This window comes from Epinephelus fuscoguttatus, linkage group LG7 (genome assembly GCF_011397635.1).
Source record: "Epinephelus fuscoguttatus linkage group LG7, E.fuscoguttatus.final_Chr_v1".
Lineage (NCBI taxonomy): Eukaryota > Metazoa > Chordata > Actinopteri > Perciformes > Serranidae > Epinephelus > Epinephelus fuscoguttatus.
Genome location: NC_064758.1, coordinates 41185960 through 41204097, shown reverse-complemented (window position 1 = coordinate 41204097; position 18138 = coordinate 41185960). Strand labels below are relative to the sequence as shown.

The 18138-nt window shown below is 39.8% G+C and overlaps 1 protein-coding gene across 4 annotated transcripts in view; it reads left to right on the top strand.

Moving 5' to 3' along the window:
* Positions 1-18138, top strand: part of LOC125891173 (uncharacterized) — a 136593-nt gene that overhangs the window by 94015 nt on the left and 24440 nt on the right. For 3 of the 4 annotated variants that reach the window (XM_049580210.1, XM_049580215.1, XM_049580209.1), the window contains exons 6-7: positions 2449-2463; positions 3647-4436. In XM_049580210.1, the coding sequence (XP_049436167.1) occupies positions 2449-2463; positions 3647-4101 (470 nt within the window). In that variant the 3' untranslated portion in view covers positions 4102-4436. Of the gene's footprint in view, positions 1-2448; positions 2464-3646; positions 4437-18138 lie in introns of those variants that run through there. The other variant, XM_049580211.1, reaches the window with a different exon arrangement.

Below are 18138 nucleotides of genomic sequence, written 5' to 3'. Positions count from 1 at the left end.
AGCCCACGGTACGGTCCATACCTTGGTTTTTGGGCCACGGTTTCGTTTCGGCTTCGGTACGTGTTTTGTGCGTAAAGATAACAATTTTTTCCCCCAAAAATGATATCTTTATTTTGCTTGACTTTGCACTTGACATGCTGCTGTGTTGTGCTATAGCCTATTCAAGTGCTGGAATTTGTTATTTACATGACAACGCCTGAACGAAACACAGGCTCCGCTCCATAGAATGTGTGTTCAGTGCCGAGCTGCAGGTTCTGGCTGGGCTCCGTTATAATTGTTGGTCAGGAAAATGCGGCCTGAGCCGCACTCTTGTGTGCTCACCTGTGTCTGTGTGCACGCATCAGGGCCGAACTCCGCTGTGCACGACACAGAGAGCAGAGGAGAATTGTAAATGTGCATCCATGTAGAGACAGAAATGACTTGCCATTGTATAAATAAGATAAATAACATAAGGCTATTTAGTTTGTTTAATAAACTGAACGGTTCTGAACGGTTCAATATTTTACCGAGGATCGTTGCGTCCCTATTTCACACTGACCTTGACCTTTGACCGTTGACCACTAAATTCTTAACAGTTAATCGCGGAGTCTTGACCTTTGACCACCAAATTCCAATAAGTTCATTTGTGAGTCTGAGAGGATGTTTGTGCCAAATTTGAAAAAAATTCCCTCAAGGCGTTCTAGACATATTGTTTTCACGAGAATGGGACGAACGGACAGACGGAGGGAGGGATGGACAGACAGATGGAGGGACGGACAGACGGACGGAGGGATGAACAGAGAGACAACCTGAAACACCTCCAGCCACTGCTGTCGCCGACATAGAGGTATCAAAATGTGAACTTTTAGCTTTCAGCTCTCCTCACCATCTCAACTCATTTCTACATTTAGTGAGTTTGGACTTAGTCTGGATCAATAAAGTTGTGTTTTACTTTGTTTTTCTTCTTATGTTAGCTCAAGTTTTACTTTTCTCCCCAAATATTTCTGGTTAAACTTTTAAAATTTTTCCTTTTATACACTCATAGACTCAGATATACTTGTCAGTTATTTTTGCACACTTTGCGGCATCAGCCAGCAAAGCCAATTTGATGTTTTTGGTGCTCCTTCTCTGTACCACCTGCTGCTGGCTTTCTCTTTCTATCCATGTTAACGGTGCCACATACTAACTGCCACAGCACGAGCAGTGATGCTTTCAGTTTCAGTCTGATGGCAACTGGCCTGGTTTTTATGACAGTGGATGAAATATGAGCACCTCTCTCATTCTGTGTCCGTTTATTCTGAGCAGGTGATAAGAATCATATAATTTCAGTTTCAATTTCTTTGCAGTGTGTTATATATAGCCCACTCCACCCAGGGTGCAGTCCAGCAGTTAAACAGAGGACAGGAAGCACAGAACATCTTCTAGAAGCACCTCATTCAAGTATGTAATACAGCGTCTTAAGTTTAATATGCAAACAAAACATGTATAGATCCTGTGTGATTGGTATTTTACAACATATACCAAATGGTGTATCAGGAATTTATGTTTTTTAAATTAAATTGAATTCAGTAAAGAAAAATGAAATGTGATTTACATCTTCATTAACTTCATTATCACAATAACGCTGGTTGAACATTGATGAACAAATACCTTTTTGTCTGAATGTAACGTAATATAAAATATATTTGTCATAGCTCTATTTTAACCATTATTTCGGCAGTTCACAGAGTGTGCTGAAGCTGTAATCTGCTGCTGACATGTCATCTTTTTCTTTCAGGGGAAACAACTTGTCTTGAAGATGCCAGGTGGTAAGCATACATCTAAAATAAGTAGGGCTGACCTTCGACTTCATTTTTGAAAATCAAAGCTTCGGAGCTCAGATCGATTTTAAATCAAAAAGGTAGTTTCTTGCAACCCTAGAATTAAGACAAAAATATTCACAAACAAAAAAACACTTCTGGTTGCTGATAAGTAGTGTTTAACTTTTGATTTAACACTAAAAATTAAAACCCTCGGTGCGCACTGCAGCGCAAGCAGACAGATGTGCAACTCAGAGCAGCATGTTTCACTGACACCAGACTCAGAGTGCAGCGGACCGGTGGAAAATGTCACCATCAGCATATTATCTTACATCAATAAAATCGATTTTATTATTATTTTGAGTCACATTGTTGAAAGAATTTAGTTGTCTGTGTTCAAGCAGGATAATAGGTCTCCATTCATTGCACGTCAGGCCGGAGATGGTGTTGCGTTCAAGGTCCCCCAAAAAAAACGGGAGAATTTTTTTTTTATTAACTTTAATTTTTGACATCAGTGACTGAAAGAGAAACAACAAGCTGCAACAAACACAAATGTGTTACAGGGTTTCTTTGTAATCCTTGTAAATAATGTATCTGTTGTTATAACAATGGACTTTTAATGGGTTTTAAAATAAAAACCTTAACAAAGTTTCTATTTTCTTTTTTTCAGGCCGTGATGCTGAGAGTAAGTAAAAAACTTTTCAAATTGTTTTTGTTAGTTAAATACAATCTTTACTTCACTAGGCTGTTTGTTATGATGAGATTTTAGGGACTAAATTTGGAGTAGTTACAATGTTATGAGAATAATTACCACATTTTATGAAAATTTATTGTGAAAAACAAGTAAAATAACTGTGTGTTTGAGAGTAATAATACTGTCTGAGTCTGACACATTCATTTCTCAGTCTTAAAAGGCTTTATGCAACAATCAAGCTTGATCATATAATGGCGTGTTAAGGCCATTGAAGGTTAAAACTAGAACTGCAGCCTCACGGTTGTACGCCCCCGTGAAGCAGTCAAGTTACACGAATAGTTTACATCCATGTCTGTGAAAACATGGATGCTTCACACACATCTTTCCCCCGGCAGCTCAGAAGATCTTTACAATCAGCACAGTTTTAAGATTAGTCACCAATTCAGTATCTGATCAAATGTCTCCTCTCCTGTTCCTGAGTTGCGATGTTGAGTAGTGGCCAGAAAAGTGTTTTATGTACAATATTATGATGTCACAGTGAAGCTCACCATTTGGATATAAAATGTCATCCCTTCATCATTAGATCCTTTTAGACAATTGTAAGAAAATTTGTCATAACTAGCATGTGAATTCTTGAGTTAAGGCCAAAAATATGTTTTGTGAGGTTAGAGTGAACTTTGACCTTCAACCATCAAATTGTAAATCAGTTCATTCTTGAGGTCAAGTGAACATTTGTGCCAAATTTGAGGAAACTGTCTGAAGGCCCTCTTGAGATATTGCATTTAGTGATGTCATGAGAACCGATACTCGCGATACCTTTCAATTCCATGATGAAAAAAACTGGCAGCGCTACGACACGCATCAAAACAGCCACCCCCATTATTTTCTATTTATAAACCCACACCGTCGGCGGCTCGACATGTTCACAATGAATGTAGCATTATCAGGGAACAATAGGCTGCATCCTCTGACACGGCACCATTGTATGATCACCCCAACCAAACAAAATATAAAGAAATACAGTATATCATACAGTTCCTGTGGACTGACATCTGTTTGGAATGTATTATTTTTGCTAAATATTTTTACAATTTTATTCTTTCATTCAGCCTTTTTTTTTTTAATATACTCTTTGAGATTAAATGTAGTGTGTGTTTGTCTGTGACCCATGCAGTTGTGAAAGGAGACCTTGAGGTCGGTACAGGCAGGTCGCAGCTGATGATTGACACCATTGAACGGCCTGGCAAAGCTGTTGCAGCTGCTTCCTATGCTTCTGCTGGGAAATACGAAGATGATTCTGAGGATGAAATTGGAGTGTACGCTGGTGCAGGATTGGGCCACGCTCGTGCTGAATGGAGCTTTTTTGATGCTGAGGCCAAAGGGCCAAACGCCAGCGCAGGAGCTGAAATCTCTAAGGCAGCTGGTGTTAAAGCCATGGCCAAAGCAGAAGTGGCCAGTGCTTCAGCCTCTGCCGGTCCGGTGAAAGCTACAATCGGTCTGGCAGCAGACACTGGGATCGGCGTTGGTCCGTCAGGTGTAGAAGCAAAGGTGCTGGGAACAGGCTTCACTGTTGGTCGTAAAATTGGCGTTTCTTTCCTTGGCTCTGGGTTTGAAATCAAATTATGGTAGACTGTAGTCTGTGATTGTGTTTTGTGCCTTCTATTATAACAATGTAATAATAAAAGCATTTGCAATTTGCAGCACTTATATAGGAGTCTTCTTCTGACATTTCAAACTTCCACCAAGATATATTTCTTATGTCCAGTGCTACGTTATGTTTTCACTGCATTTAATGAGTGATTTTTAAATATCTACGGCACAAATAAGATCATTGTACTTCCACTTATCAGAAGCCAGTGCTGCTTCGATTGTTCCATTTCCTGCCAACAACTTTGTGTCACAACTAAATGGCTTCCACTCGACTTTATTATTGTTTGCTGACATTAAAGTTATGTAAAACTTTTTGTATTGTCTGTATTTATTTTCACAAAGTATCCTGCAGCTTGCAGTAGCAGAATAAGATATTTGATTTTCCTCTGAGCACAGCTGATCCAGGACAGTACCAAAGAATGATGTTCAAAATAGACTGGATGTAAATGTTTACAGGATGAACTCAAGAACCTGCCACAGACTTTGTTCACACAGTTTCACATGGAGATCGGCTCAGGTCTGGCATATGGGTTTGAATGTTTGTATGTGTGGTGGGTATAGGAAGGACACAGAAATGATGAAGTGAATGGTATAAATGAAAAACACTTTCACTTTTGGTAGAACTATATAATAATAATAATAATAATAATAATAATAATAATAATAATGATGTGAAGAAGAAGAAGAAGAAGAAGAAGAAGAAGGAGAAGTCAGTGCAGTGTCAGGCATTAGTCCTGCTATAGCTCAGTGAATCACAGGTGCCCTCTTGTGGCGACAACAGACCAACAACACTCACTCCAGATATTACAGATGATAAAAATATTATTCTACAACATTTCATTCAATATCACAGACAACTACACACAAGGATAAATATAACTATAGCATGAAGTGAATTTAACTGTGACTATATTCTGAATTACTAAGCCTAATTATAATAATTAAATATAATTAGCAATATTTAACATGCCGCAGTTTAAATTAGCAATTAAGGTGGCAGAACACTTAATAGGAATTACTGACTTTAGGGACTGTTGGTTATTTATGATGGGGGAGGGGTGGTGTAAAAAGGGGGATGTATGTACGCTGGGGAGGACCTAATGGTTTTTATTTTGGCTCAGAGGAGGGCATTCAATTTTAAATTACTGTTTTATATTAATATTAATATTAACTATATTTTCTATTTATTTAACTACCGATTTTTAAAGAAAACATGTCATGTTTTCTTTAACATCATCAAAATAACACCATTTATCATAGCCACAAATTGTAAAAACAGAAATTATCGTTGGATTTTCAAAGTTCCGACGGGCTTTGGACACATCTTGTGCAATGACATGCTTCCATCAGCTAAAAAACAAAAAAACAAAAACATAACCAAATCTGAGCTCAAAATAGTGATATTTCTTCAAAATCACTTGATGTTATGTCTCATTTAAAATTTGGCCAAAAATAAACCACTTGCACAAACTAACCAGTGTCCACGACAAGACTGAAAAACCGAGGCTTTTTTTCAACCCCAGGATTTCGTAACTTAAAGGGTAAGTTTTACATTTTAAAACTTCCTTTATGAATGAATGAATGAATTTTTATTATTGTGTCATGCACAAAGTGCCCAGCCCAAACAGGCTTACAAGACACCAATAATCAACAAAAACAGACCAGAAACCAGAGTAGAAACATAAATTACAATTAATGTTGGACAAATATCCTATCCTGACGCTTCTTCCATGCTTTAGAAACAAAATTAGCCAACTTATAGACATTAAAATTAAACAACCATTCCATTTTATCGTCATCAGACCCCCAGAACATTTCTAAATTTTGAACGAATAAATCACTGAATATCTGTGTTCTTAGATCATCATAGAAAGGACAATACAGAAGAAAATGCGATTCGTTCTCAACTTCTCCCAAATCACACACTTCACATAATCTATCGTCCTCCTGGAGGTTTTTAAATCTGCCGACTTCGAGGTTCAGAGGGAGGATTCCTGTTCTCACCTGTGCAATTAAAGATCTTTGGCTTCTCGTTAGATTTACAGTAACATAGGATTCAGGGCCAAAGTTATGTTTAATTTGAATATACGTTCGTAATTTTGGTTTTAATAAAATCTCATTTAGCCATTTGATCTCAAATCCATCAAGTAACTTTTTTCTGATGGCATCTATGCTGCATGTTAAATTATTGCTATATATATATTGTAAATCAGCTTCTCCAAAGATGTAACGAATCTCCTTAACCCATGGTGATTTGTGCAATTTACTCCAAAGAAAAACTTTCTTATTAACTCTGTTATCTGACATATTGAGCAGACGATTCCACATTCTTATCATTTCACATTTGCGTCTTATTGAACCAGGAATCCAACCCAAATCACCCTGAACAGCCAAAATAGGGGCAAACTTATGAACACCTAAGAAGCAGCGTGCAGCTCTGTTTTGAATAGAGTCTGCCACTTTACAGTCTTTAAAACCCCATATCCCTGAAGCATAATTTAATATAGGAGAGATCTCTACATATTTTAAGCTTGTTAACAACAGATCCCAGATCCTTTATTAAATTTTATTAAACTCACTCAGCGTCTCTCCCTCTCCTCTCTCGCCATGCACACACAGGAGTCAGTGTCATCAGGTGATTTTGTCATAAACCTTTAGTAATATAATCCAATGTGACGCTTACGGCTCTACAAAAAACTCCATATGTGACTGTGTCATAGTTGTGGTGTCATAACATTGGTCAGTCGCGGCATTCAGAGGTCTGATACTACTATGTAATGACCGTTGCTATGTAGCCCAGCATTGCTAGGGATGCTGCTTTTCATTTTCTCTTGATTCCCTGTAGCTATTGTGGCCAGATTCAGCCGTTGCTGGCAGTTTTTTTCTCTCCTCCCAATTTAATTTATAAATCAATAAAAATCGTATAATTACTCAATATTCTGTCTCAAATTATTTATTTAACTGATAATTAGCCGTGTATATATGTAATAAGCGGGACAATGTATAATGAGCTGGTGAATATTGGGAAAACAACTCCCTTCAGGGGAATACAACCCCAACGCGCAGCGCAATATATCAAATCGTCACATGTGTATCGTGATTAAGCGATATCACTGACCTAACTGACACTAACCGTCAGTTTTGATTTGATTGTTGATTGCAATCAGCTGTGAGGAGGAATGATACATACACAGTGAAATAACCGTGATGTTGTACTCCAATATCGTCACGGTTTTACTGTCTCTCGACCAATCAGGTTGCAGGGCCGGAACTAACTGTTGTATAATATGTATCGTGATATGTATCGTATCTCTAGATTCTTGCCAATACACACCTACTCATTAGGCAGTTCATTGTTTTTTAACAGGGTTGTGGGACCCCTGGATAAACCTGGATATCTGTCAAAATTTCAATTTAGGTCATGTGGAAGTTCTGTTTGATTTTACTTGATTTGATTTAACATACACAAAGTCTTGCCTTTCAGAATATGAAACTGATGATAACTAACATTAACATAAGGCATGATGTTAAGCTAAGCTAACGGCACTCTGGTGCTATTTAGCACCACTCTCTTTCCCTCTATGTCTCCCTGAAATTATCAATTAAAATCTTAACAATAATATAAAGGCAATGTCTGGGGCAGTGGGTGTTTTGTGATTTTAAATAAGTAAAGTCTTGACTTTCAGAGTGTTAAAACCCCACAGGTTCCACTGACCCAACTCCCCTGACTGCTAGCTTAAAAGCGGTTTAGCATCATCATGTTAAATGCTTTATCAATATGGAGATGCTACACGGTGTTAGATTCTCTTTAATTTAATCGTTCATTTCATTTCACTGAAACCATGAGCATCACAGTAACGTTATAAATAATAAAAGTAAACTAGAGAGAAGCGAGGGAAGAGGTGACTCCCTACCTTTCATGCTGTCCTTAAGTCCATTAAATGTGTCCATCCATGATTATTTTTATTCCTTTGGTCCGCGAGGTTCTACCGATCAAAAGAATCAAAACGTTTATTTTTTTTTTAATCTAAATTTAAAAAAGTTGTGAGGAATGTCTTGTGAAGTCCACTGCTAGCTGTGTATGCTAACTAAGCTAGTCAAACAGACCGCAGTTCTACCAACGCCTTCCTCGTTGTGTCGCAGGGTGCGTTTGTTTTTGTTACCTCGTTGGCTTCAAGAGAAAAGTGTCCACGAGCTTTTCTGTGTATTTGTTACTCCGGGACAGCCCTGGATTTACAGCACGCGCTCCCAGTTCAGAAGGCCAACGGTATCTATGCGGCCACCGTACTGTCAACTTTGAACTTTTCTCTCAAAATCATGGCGCGTTTAAGTCATTACGTACTGTGACGTATTTTTTTTATATCAACTCAGTTCAAATAGGTTTATTGGCATGAACAAAGAAATGTTATTGCCGAAGCATTTCATTAAAAAAATAGTAAATAATAATTAATAGACAAAAATACAAACAAAATAATAAACTGAAAAGGTAAATAAATATATAAATAAAGTAAAACAAAAGTAATATATTTTACATGTTATTCATACATTATATATACATATCAATTATACAGACATAGGTTCCATATTATAAAAGTCCATTTTTGATTACTGTTCAATATAATATACTACACTGCATTTTAATTTATTTTATACTAATTGGTCCTAGTCCCTCAGGCTGGAGCACAGATCCAATTTCAGCTACATATTTCACTGTTAGTACATGCCAGAACAATTTTTATGGCCTTTCTACTGATACACGATTCATTAGTGTTTATGTGATTTTCATAATCTTTGTAAAACCCAGTAAAGAGAGGCTTATGGTTTTGTAAATTAGCACTTATGTATATAAAGTTTGGCAAGCATAATCAGATTTATGATACATGCCTGTTCCTCAAGTTACAGGAAAAGAATCCAAATATAACATACTCATGAAATAATGCTCTATATGCAATGTCAACAATAAATCTGGAAACACCTTTCCATAACTTTCCAGAGCACTGACAGTACCAGAAAAGACGGGACACAGTTTCTGGATGAGTTGAACAAAAAGAAGCAGATGGAGAGGAATGACTGGTTAACGGGGTGGATGGCGCCGACTGCTTCCACTCCACTACTGTTACAGTTTAGAGGGAAATATTGTACTCTTTACTCGTATGCTGTTGTATTTTGGCGTATGACACAGTTTCTACATCAGCAGCCCCACTTTACTGCTTTTTTGCATCTCTGATTTGATGCTTTACTGCATTTCGTTGCCTCATCACGTGTACTCTGACAAGTAAAGGCCTCAGTGAACCAAGTCCGTATTTTGGTATGTGTTTTTAAGGATCCAGCATGGAGCATTAAGGGAATATATTGGCAGAAATAGAATATAATGTCGTCTTCAGTGTATAATCACCTGAAAGTAAGAATCGTGTTTTGGTGACCTTGGAATGAGCTGCTTATATCTACATGGGGAGCAGGTCCTCGGCTACGGAGTCTGCCATGTTGCACTACCATGTTTCTACAGTAGCCCAGAACAGACAAACCAAACACTGGCTCCAGATACCAGTGGTAACAATAATGTTAATCGGCCTCAATTTCAAGATTCTGCTTCTCACCCTTAAGGCCCTTCATAACCTCGCCCCTTCCTACCTGTGTGAACTTCATATCTTCACACCCTCCCGTACTCTTAGATTGTCTTCTGCAGTCCAGCTCACATCACCTTCTGCCCACTTGACCACCATGGGTTCTGGAGCCTTCAGCTGTTCTGAACTCTCTCGACGACATTTGCAATATTGACTCCCTTTCCACTTTCAAATCCCGTCTGAAAACACACCTTTTCAAGCTGGCATATTCGACCTGATTTAAATTGGAACTTTTTTCTTATCTTTATTCAAGAGAGTGGTCTATCAATTTGAGAGCATTATTTATTGATTTCACCTTGATTTTGTAATATTGTCCCTCAAAACCCTGCCCTCGCACTCAAATAGCCTCTGCTTGTGCTTAGATCTCTTGTTTCTGCTCAAACTGTGTGCTCGCACTCATATGCAATGTTGCTTGCACAGATTTCCTGCTCCAGCTTCAGCTCTTCTCCTCGCACTCAAACTGCTTCTGTGCGCTCCTGGAATTTCTGCTCTCAGATTTCTGCCTTGCACTTGGATTTTTTTGTGTAACAACCCTGTCAAAATCCCCCAACCAACAGAACACCAGGTTTATTGTTGACCAATGAAATGATCCCTGCCTCCTTGCAGGCGCGCTCACTTTAGTTTTAGAGCATCCTGTCCTACTGGGGAGTGCTGTTGCCATGAGGAGGGGTACCCCATCTGCACTGGTGTTTAGGTGGGTGGACCGTGCCGGGTGGAGCCCACATTGCATTGTAACTAGATGATCAGTGTTGTTCACTTCAGCTGTCAGTGGTTATGATGCTTTGGCTGATCGGTGTATGTACCACTGAAACCACCTAAATCTGACACACTGAACCTCATCTAATAAAAATGTTATTGTTCTATTTGTTGCCAAAATACGCAGGACAAACCAGAAAGACTTATTTGCTTTTCTTACTGTGCTCCCTCTCTGTGTGGTCCATATCCTCCGACCTCCGTTACATTCTCCTCCTCTTTATCATCATCCAGTGAGTTATAAAATGAGACTGTGCATCCCGTTACTCTTACGAAAACATGCAGAACATGCGCCGAAAACTTGGTTGACAAACAAACGTTGTGGACAATCAAATCTAACAATTAGAATTTAGTCATTATTAAAGGTCTTAAAGATTTTTCCTTTTGCTGCCATGGCTGAAACTTTGAGATTTGATGGGTTGGAGGCAACTCTTCATTTTATTAAAATCAGTCTTGTGTGATTAGCAGACCCAAACAGATTTTTTTTTAGGTTTTTAGCAGTGATCTAGAATATAAATCTGCAAAATATGCAGATTTTTTTTGCTTGTAATGTGATATAGTATTCATTTAAAAAAACGTTAAAAGAAATCGTTGGAATTCCGCGAGCGCACAATCTGTGTGGACCAGGGGCCTCATTTATAAACACTGCGCACACACAAAACGAGGCCTGAAAGAGGCGTCCGCCACTTCCCACGCAAAAGTTGTGATCTATAAAAACATGCTTGTAAAAACTGTTGCCATTTTTGGCTTTTGTCCGTATCTACATTTTTAGTATGGCTCCCACGTAATGTTGTATAAATGAGACCCCTGGTGGTGGAGACGATGATCTGAAAGACGCTGTAGCGGAATAAAAATTCTACACTTTAGGGAGTTAAGAAAAAAAAAAAACCTTTCTGGACCAGACAAACCAATCTGAGGTTTATTACAATCTGGATTCATTTACAAAACAACCAAAGTGAAGTGCATACAGAACTGCAATGCACCGAAATATACAGATCTTTTTACACACTTTCTCACACACAAAGTTAATAAAATGGTGTTCGTAATCCATCACTTGGCGGGCGAGAAGGGAGTGCACCTTTTCTGGAAGACCAGCCAGGAGGGGAGTGGAGAACAGACCTGGAGGGAGAAAGATTTAGACGCAAAGGAAATGTTACTTTTCAATCGGCTTTTAAATCTTGAGTTGACTCAAGTAAAAGTACCACGAAAGCAATGTCTAAATACTCCATTACAAGTAAAAGCCCACAGCAAGAGGGCTCCAAGTTCAAAGCCAGGGGTGGGGGAGACCCTCTGTGAGGAGTTTGCATGTTCTCCCTGTGTCAGCGTGGGTTTCCTCCAGGTGCTCCAGCTTCCTCCCACAGTCCAAACACATGCAGGTTAACTAGTGACTCTAAATTGTCCGTAGGTGTGAATGTGAGTGTGAATGGTTGTCTGTCTCTATGTGTCAGCCCTGTGATAGTCTGGTGACCTGTCCAGGGTGAACCCTGCCTCTCACCTTGTGCCAGCTGGGATAGGCTCCAGCCAACCCCCGCGAGCCCGAACAAGATAAGTGGCTACGAAAAATGAGTGAAGTAAAAGCCGAACAGAAGTAATGAGCAAATTCTATATGACTCATATGTTTTTGGATTGTTTGTACATGAATGTGTAAGGATCATTTTATTGTTGTAGCTTTATTAATGATCTACTTCATTAGCAGTTAGGTCGTTTTGTTCAGCCCTCCAAAGGGTCATGAGGAAAATCGGAAGAGCCATGAGATGATTAATGTGAGAGGAAAGAAGAGTTTCCAACAACATAAATTCACATTCATTTATTTGACTTTTTTTCTAATCTTTAGAAAAGCTCACCTTTAAATCAAAAACGTAACTTTTTCCTCTTCCCTGTAGCGCTGTTTATAAGTCTATATTGTTTTTGGTGTGAGTTGCAGAGTGTTGCAGATATCAGCTGCCTTCTCTCCAATATAATGGAACTAGATGGCACTCGGCTTGTGGTGCTTAAAGTGTCAGAAATAAATAAATAAAAAAACTCAACAGCAATGTCTCTTTCCAGAAATCATGACCTGGGGCCTGCTGTTTGAAAGTAGAGTTAACCAATCCAGGATAAGTGGAAAAGCGAGGCTGGACAAATTCCAAGCCAGGCTGAGGAGGCGCGGCTTTGTCAAGCCAGGTGTAACTCATTCGGATAAGTGCGCGTCTTTGGCTTTCTTAAATAGATCCCGAGATCGATCACAGATTCACCGATGCAGCAATGGAGAGGACGCGTGCCGCATACGTCTCACCCAGTGAGCAGCGTCTCATCATGGACACTTATGAAGAGGTAAAACATATAATCACGAAGAAAGGAAACACTGCAGTGATAATAAAGCAGAGAGAGGGAGCGCGTGGCAAACAATTGCGGACCGACTGAATGCGTCTAAAAATATTCACTTGCGGCACAAATTAATCTGTCATAATTACAATTAAAGTTCCTTCCACAAATTGACAGTTGTACACTTCACCTTAAAGGTGAGCAGTGGAAATTAAGCAACTGCTGATTTCACACCAGCAGAAGAGCTCGTCCTGGATCAGAACCGAGGAAGGCCGATGATGGAGGACGCAGGGGGGGAAACCGCCCTCTTCATACAAGGTACATTATTCCAGTATACTGTACATGGAATCAATCATTTTATTCATTCATTAATCAACCACTGGTGTTATGTGGGCTGTCTGACTTTGGATTGTCTTGCAGTGTAATACAAATTGACAAATTACAAGAAAAACCTTAAGGAAATTGGACTTAGAAATTAAGAAACTAGATACATTGTAAGCATGACGCAATGTATTAATCAATATTATTTCTCTGCCCAGCTCCAATCAGACAGTGACTGATCACATTATTTGTCATAGGGGAGACCGGGGATGATTGTAACACTTTTTGTTTGAGCAAGTGTAACTCAGTGTTTTTTTTTTTTGTTAGAGCTCTTAAATTTTGATACGTGGTACCCGTATTTGTCTGCTATAAATAACACACACTTTGACCTCTATTACACCATCACAGATTATGGAAATTAATGTCAAATACAAAGAGGTATATTGTTACAACGTACCCCAGTACTGGGGTGAGTTGTAACACTAGCTGGGGATGGATGTAACAATTAAATTATTATGCTTAAAAAAGATTCACAATAGACTAAATGTATTCAAGCACTTCAATGAATAATAAAGAAGGAACAATAAACTTGTAAGAATACAATAATTATAATATTAAAATTGATAGAGATGTATAACATAAATACAAAAAGGTTGACGTTTGAACAGCATTTCAACAGTTGAACAATAAACACTTTCGAAGAGTAACTATTACCTGAGCAAACTACGGCATAATACCTATAGCCTGTTTTTAATCTGATTGGCAGTTGTGGCAAATGTAGATGTCCTTGCCTGGGGTGCAGGCTTCATGGGCCCAAAATCCACACTTTTTAAGAACTGTTACAACCCTCCCCATGCCTAGCAGCCATGAAAGAGCTAACAGTTTTTAGCATTTAGCTTCAAAGCTAGCACTAATGAAACACATCAAATTAAACTCGAGAAACTACTACTTGAACCTATGTAAGTGAAACAATTGTACATACAACACAATGGACGCTACGCAAAAAACAACTGTGATGAAAATGTTTGGTTTCTCACCTGAAAAATTGTTTTTTGGCTCTAGAACAGACAAATTTGGACTCAGAGACATGTGGTCTCCCCTACTTTTTTTTTGCACGTTTTTAGTTAAAATAGTTGCCTTAATAAAGTTTTTTGTTAAAATAGCTGCCTTTAATGGAGAGGACAGGTAAGCATGAGGGGGGGGGGAGAGAGGGGGGGGGATGACGTGCAGTAAAGGGCCACTGGCAGGATTCGAACCCGGGCCGCTGTGGCAACAGCCTTGTAGCTACATGTGGTGCCTGCTCTGCCACTAAGCCACCAACACCCCCAAAATGGCTACCTTTTAATTATTTTTTTTTTTTTTTTTTTTGTGGTTAAAATAGCTGCTTTAAAAATAGTTGCCTTTTTGCAGTTCTTATTAAACAGCTGCTCATAGCAGGGTTGTTGAAAATAGCTGCTTTTTGCAGTTTCATTAAATAGCTGCTTATATCAGGATTGTATTCATGTTTTGTTTTTATAAAAAGTATAAATCGCTTAAGATAAAAGCAAGTCATCTGAGGGAGCAGAGAGCACTGGCAGATGTCAAGCTCCAGTGTGAAAAGAGGAAGCTGCAGGACATGGAGCTTGACAGACAAAAGAAAGACCTTAAGGAAACTGGACTTGGAAATTAATAAACTACAGAAAGAAGTAAGTGACTTTAATGCACACTGTAAGCATGACTGTGATGCAATGTATTAATCAATATTATTTCTCTCTTTCTCTCCACAGCTCAAAGCAGACAGTGACTGATTTTAGTATTTTTCATTTAAATAAAATGAGGTCAAAGGATATTGTGGTTTCATCTTCATGTTTTCATTCACTGATGTAAAGTACACTGGAGTTATTGGTCCAGTTAACTGGGAATATAATTTGGGAAGGTCACACAGTTATGATACCTAATAACCACTAATTGTGTTAATGCCAAATACACCTACTTGTATGTTTATTCCAACAATTAATCCTTTTATTGGTAAGGATATGTGCATGTCAAAGTATGTTTGGGCTATGACAAAAATAATGTTTTAAATGTTAAATGTTTTTTTTTAAATTATTGTAGGCTTAATGTATTTTGTTCAAAAATGAGGCAAATACGTACATCAGAACATGAAATGATGGTAAAGCACATTGATTTTCGATCGCAGTGACAGCTGACTGGACAGATAAAGCACCAGGCTAAACTAAGCCTGGTTGTTAGCCTGGTCAGGACCAGGCTAAGTGCACAGAATAAATATCCATGGCAACATATGTGCCTCTGCTTTCAAACAACCGAATCAACGCTAAATTAAGCCAGGATAACCAACATATCCCGGCTTAATCCCTTATAGGTTTCGAACAACAGGCCCCAGGCCTGTGAAAACAAGCCCAAAACAAGCGACTTTTTCTACGGAGCCCCCCTAGGTTCCGTGGAGAGAAAAATAAATAAACTGTGTGCACGGTTTTACAATCCGTGGGGATGGATTTTAAACTGTGGGTACAGATTCTCAATTTACATCCATGTAGACAGACTGGTAAACTGTGCGCAGTTTTGCAAAACTGTAGCCTGCCCACGGTACACAGTTTATTTATTTTTTCTCCCCCCTGAGCTTCAGGACAATGACCACAAGAGGGAGTTAAACAACCTTTTTAACATTATTTAACATTAGGAAGCAGATGGGATATCAAATATAGACTGATGTACCAAGTACAGTGTATACACAGAAAACCTCTGATAATTAAAATTTGCACACACAAATAAATATCATCCTGAATTCACAAATTCTTTATTTATTATTGCTTTTTATGCACTCAACTTCCTTTTTTCTTTAAGTTACAGGACTGACGTTTTCCTAACCAGAAAAAAACAGATTGCCCTGCTCTGCCTCTGATTGGCTAGTAGGGTCATCAGGGTCAGAGCCAATTAGAAGCAGGATGCGGGTGGGAAAAAGCTGCTCTCCTGTGTGTATGGGGAAAGGGGAGGGACAGAGGGAACAAACTATCCTACATTTAAATAACAAAAATATCTGCTTGACAGCTTATTATGGAGCTGGGAACAAGCCCAAATAAGCAACTACACTTTGGAAACAAGCCCAAAAAAAAAAAAAAAGCGTGACCCACGACTACCAATATTTGTAAGCGACTTTATAGAAAAACAAGGCCAAAGTCGCTTATAAGGCGGGCTGGTACCACATCCACCCGCAACATTTTTGTTAACATATTCAACTGGAGTATTGTGACTGAATGCCGGAACATCTACAAAAATCTACAAATAAAAGAGCAGCTGCAACAGCCCCCTGAGTGGTTCACAAAAATCCAACAACGAAATAAAAAGCCCTTTGTAAAACAGCAGCAAAGTAGATAGATAGATAGATAGATAGATCTTTATTGTCATTCACACCATGAAGGAACATGAAGGAACGAAACACAGTACTCAGGTCTCAGTACTATGATTAAAAAAATAAATACTAATAAATGATAACCTAAGAGCTATAAAGAGATAAATAAAAACACATTAAGTCAGTAGTGGCAGTGGCAGTAGCAGCATACAGAAAAGTGCAACAGCTTAAAATACAGTCAGTGAATCTGCAGTGCAGTCTGCAATTCAGAGGCGCGGCAATGCGGAACAGTTCAATAGTCTCACAGCATCCGGGAAAAAGCTGTTCTTCAGCCTGGCGGTCCTTGCCTGGATGCTGCGCAGCCTCCTGCCTGAGGGGAGGGGGGAAAACAGTCCATGTGCAGGGTGGGTGGAGTCTCTCATGATGCAGGTTGCTCTGTCTCTGCATCGGCTGGTGTAAATGTCCGAGAGGGTTGGTAAGCTGCAACCGATGGTCCTCTGTGCAGACTTTACCACCCTCTGCAGCTGCAATACCACACTGTGATGCAGGAAGTCAGTGTGCTCTCAACTGCACACCTGTAGAAGGAGCAGAGGATGTTGGAGTTCAGCCCTGCCCTCTTCAGCTTCCTCAAGAAGTACAGGCGTTGGTGGGCCTTTTTGATGATGCTGCAGGTGTTGTCCCGCCAGATGAGGGTGTTGGAGAGGTGAACCCCGAGGTATTTCAGGCTGGGAACCATCTCCACAGCTACGCCATCAATGTAGAGAGGAGGGAGTGCAGTGCCAGAACTTCCGAAAGTCCACGATCATCTCCTTGGTTTTACTGATGTTGAGGATGAGGTTGTTCTCCTTGCACCACAGCCCCAGACCCTCTACCTCCTGCCTGTATGCTGTCTCGTCCCCGTTGGCGATAAGCCCCACCACTGCAGTGTCATCAGCGAACTTCACTATGAGGTTGCTATCATAGTGAGCTCTGCAGTCATGGGTGAGCAGTGTGTAGAGCAGCGGGCTGAGGACGCAGCCCTGGGGGGAGCCAGTGTTGAGGGTGATGGATGAGGATATGATGTTGTTGATCCTGACAGACTGGGGTCTGCTAGTCAAAAAGTCCAAGACCCAGTTACACAGTGATGGGGCTAGTCCGAGTGCTGACAGTTTGTTCACCAGTGTCTGTGGGATGATCGTGTTGAAGGCAGAACTAAAATCCAAAAAGAGCAACCTCACATAGGAGTCCTTGTTCTCCAGATGTGTGAGGGACTGATGGGTCACAGCAGCAATGGCATCAGCTGTGGAGCGGTTCTGCCTGTAGGCATACTGGTGAGGGTCAGCTGTTATGTCGATGGACCTCTTTATGCGTGTCATTACCAACTTCTCACTTCATCACTACTGGGGTGAGTGCAACTGGGCGATAGTCATTATGACAGGACACTGTCGAGGCCTTTGGCACAGGGACGATGGTAGACGTCTTGAGGCACGTTGGAACAGTAGCCTGGGACAGTGAGATGTTAAATATGTCAGTCATGACCATTGTGAGCTGGTGAGCACAGTCCTTCAGGACCCGACCTGGGACCCCATCAGGGCCTGTAGCTTTGCGAGGATTTACTCTCTGCAGTGTCATCCTCACCTCTGCTGCTGTCACACTGAGAGGAGGATCATCTGGCGAGGGTGTGAA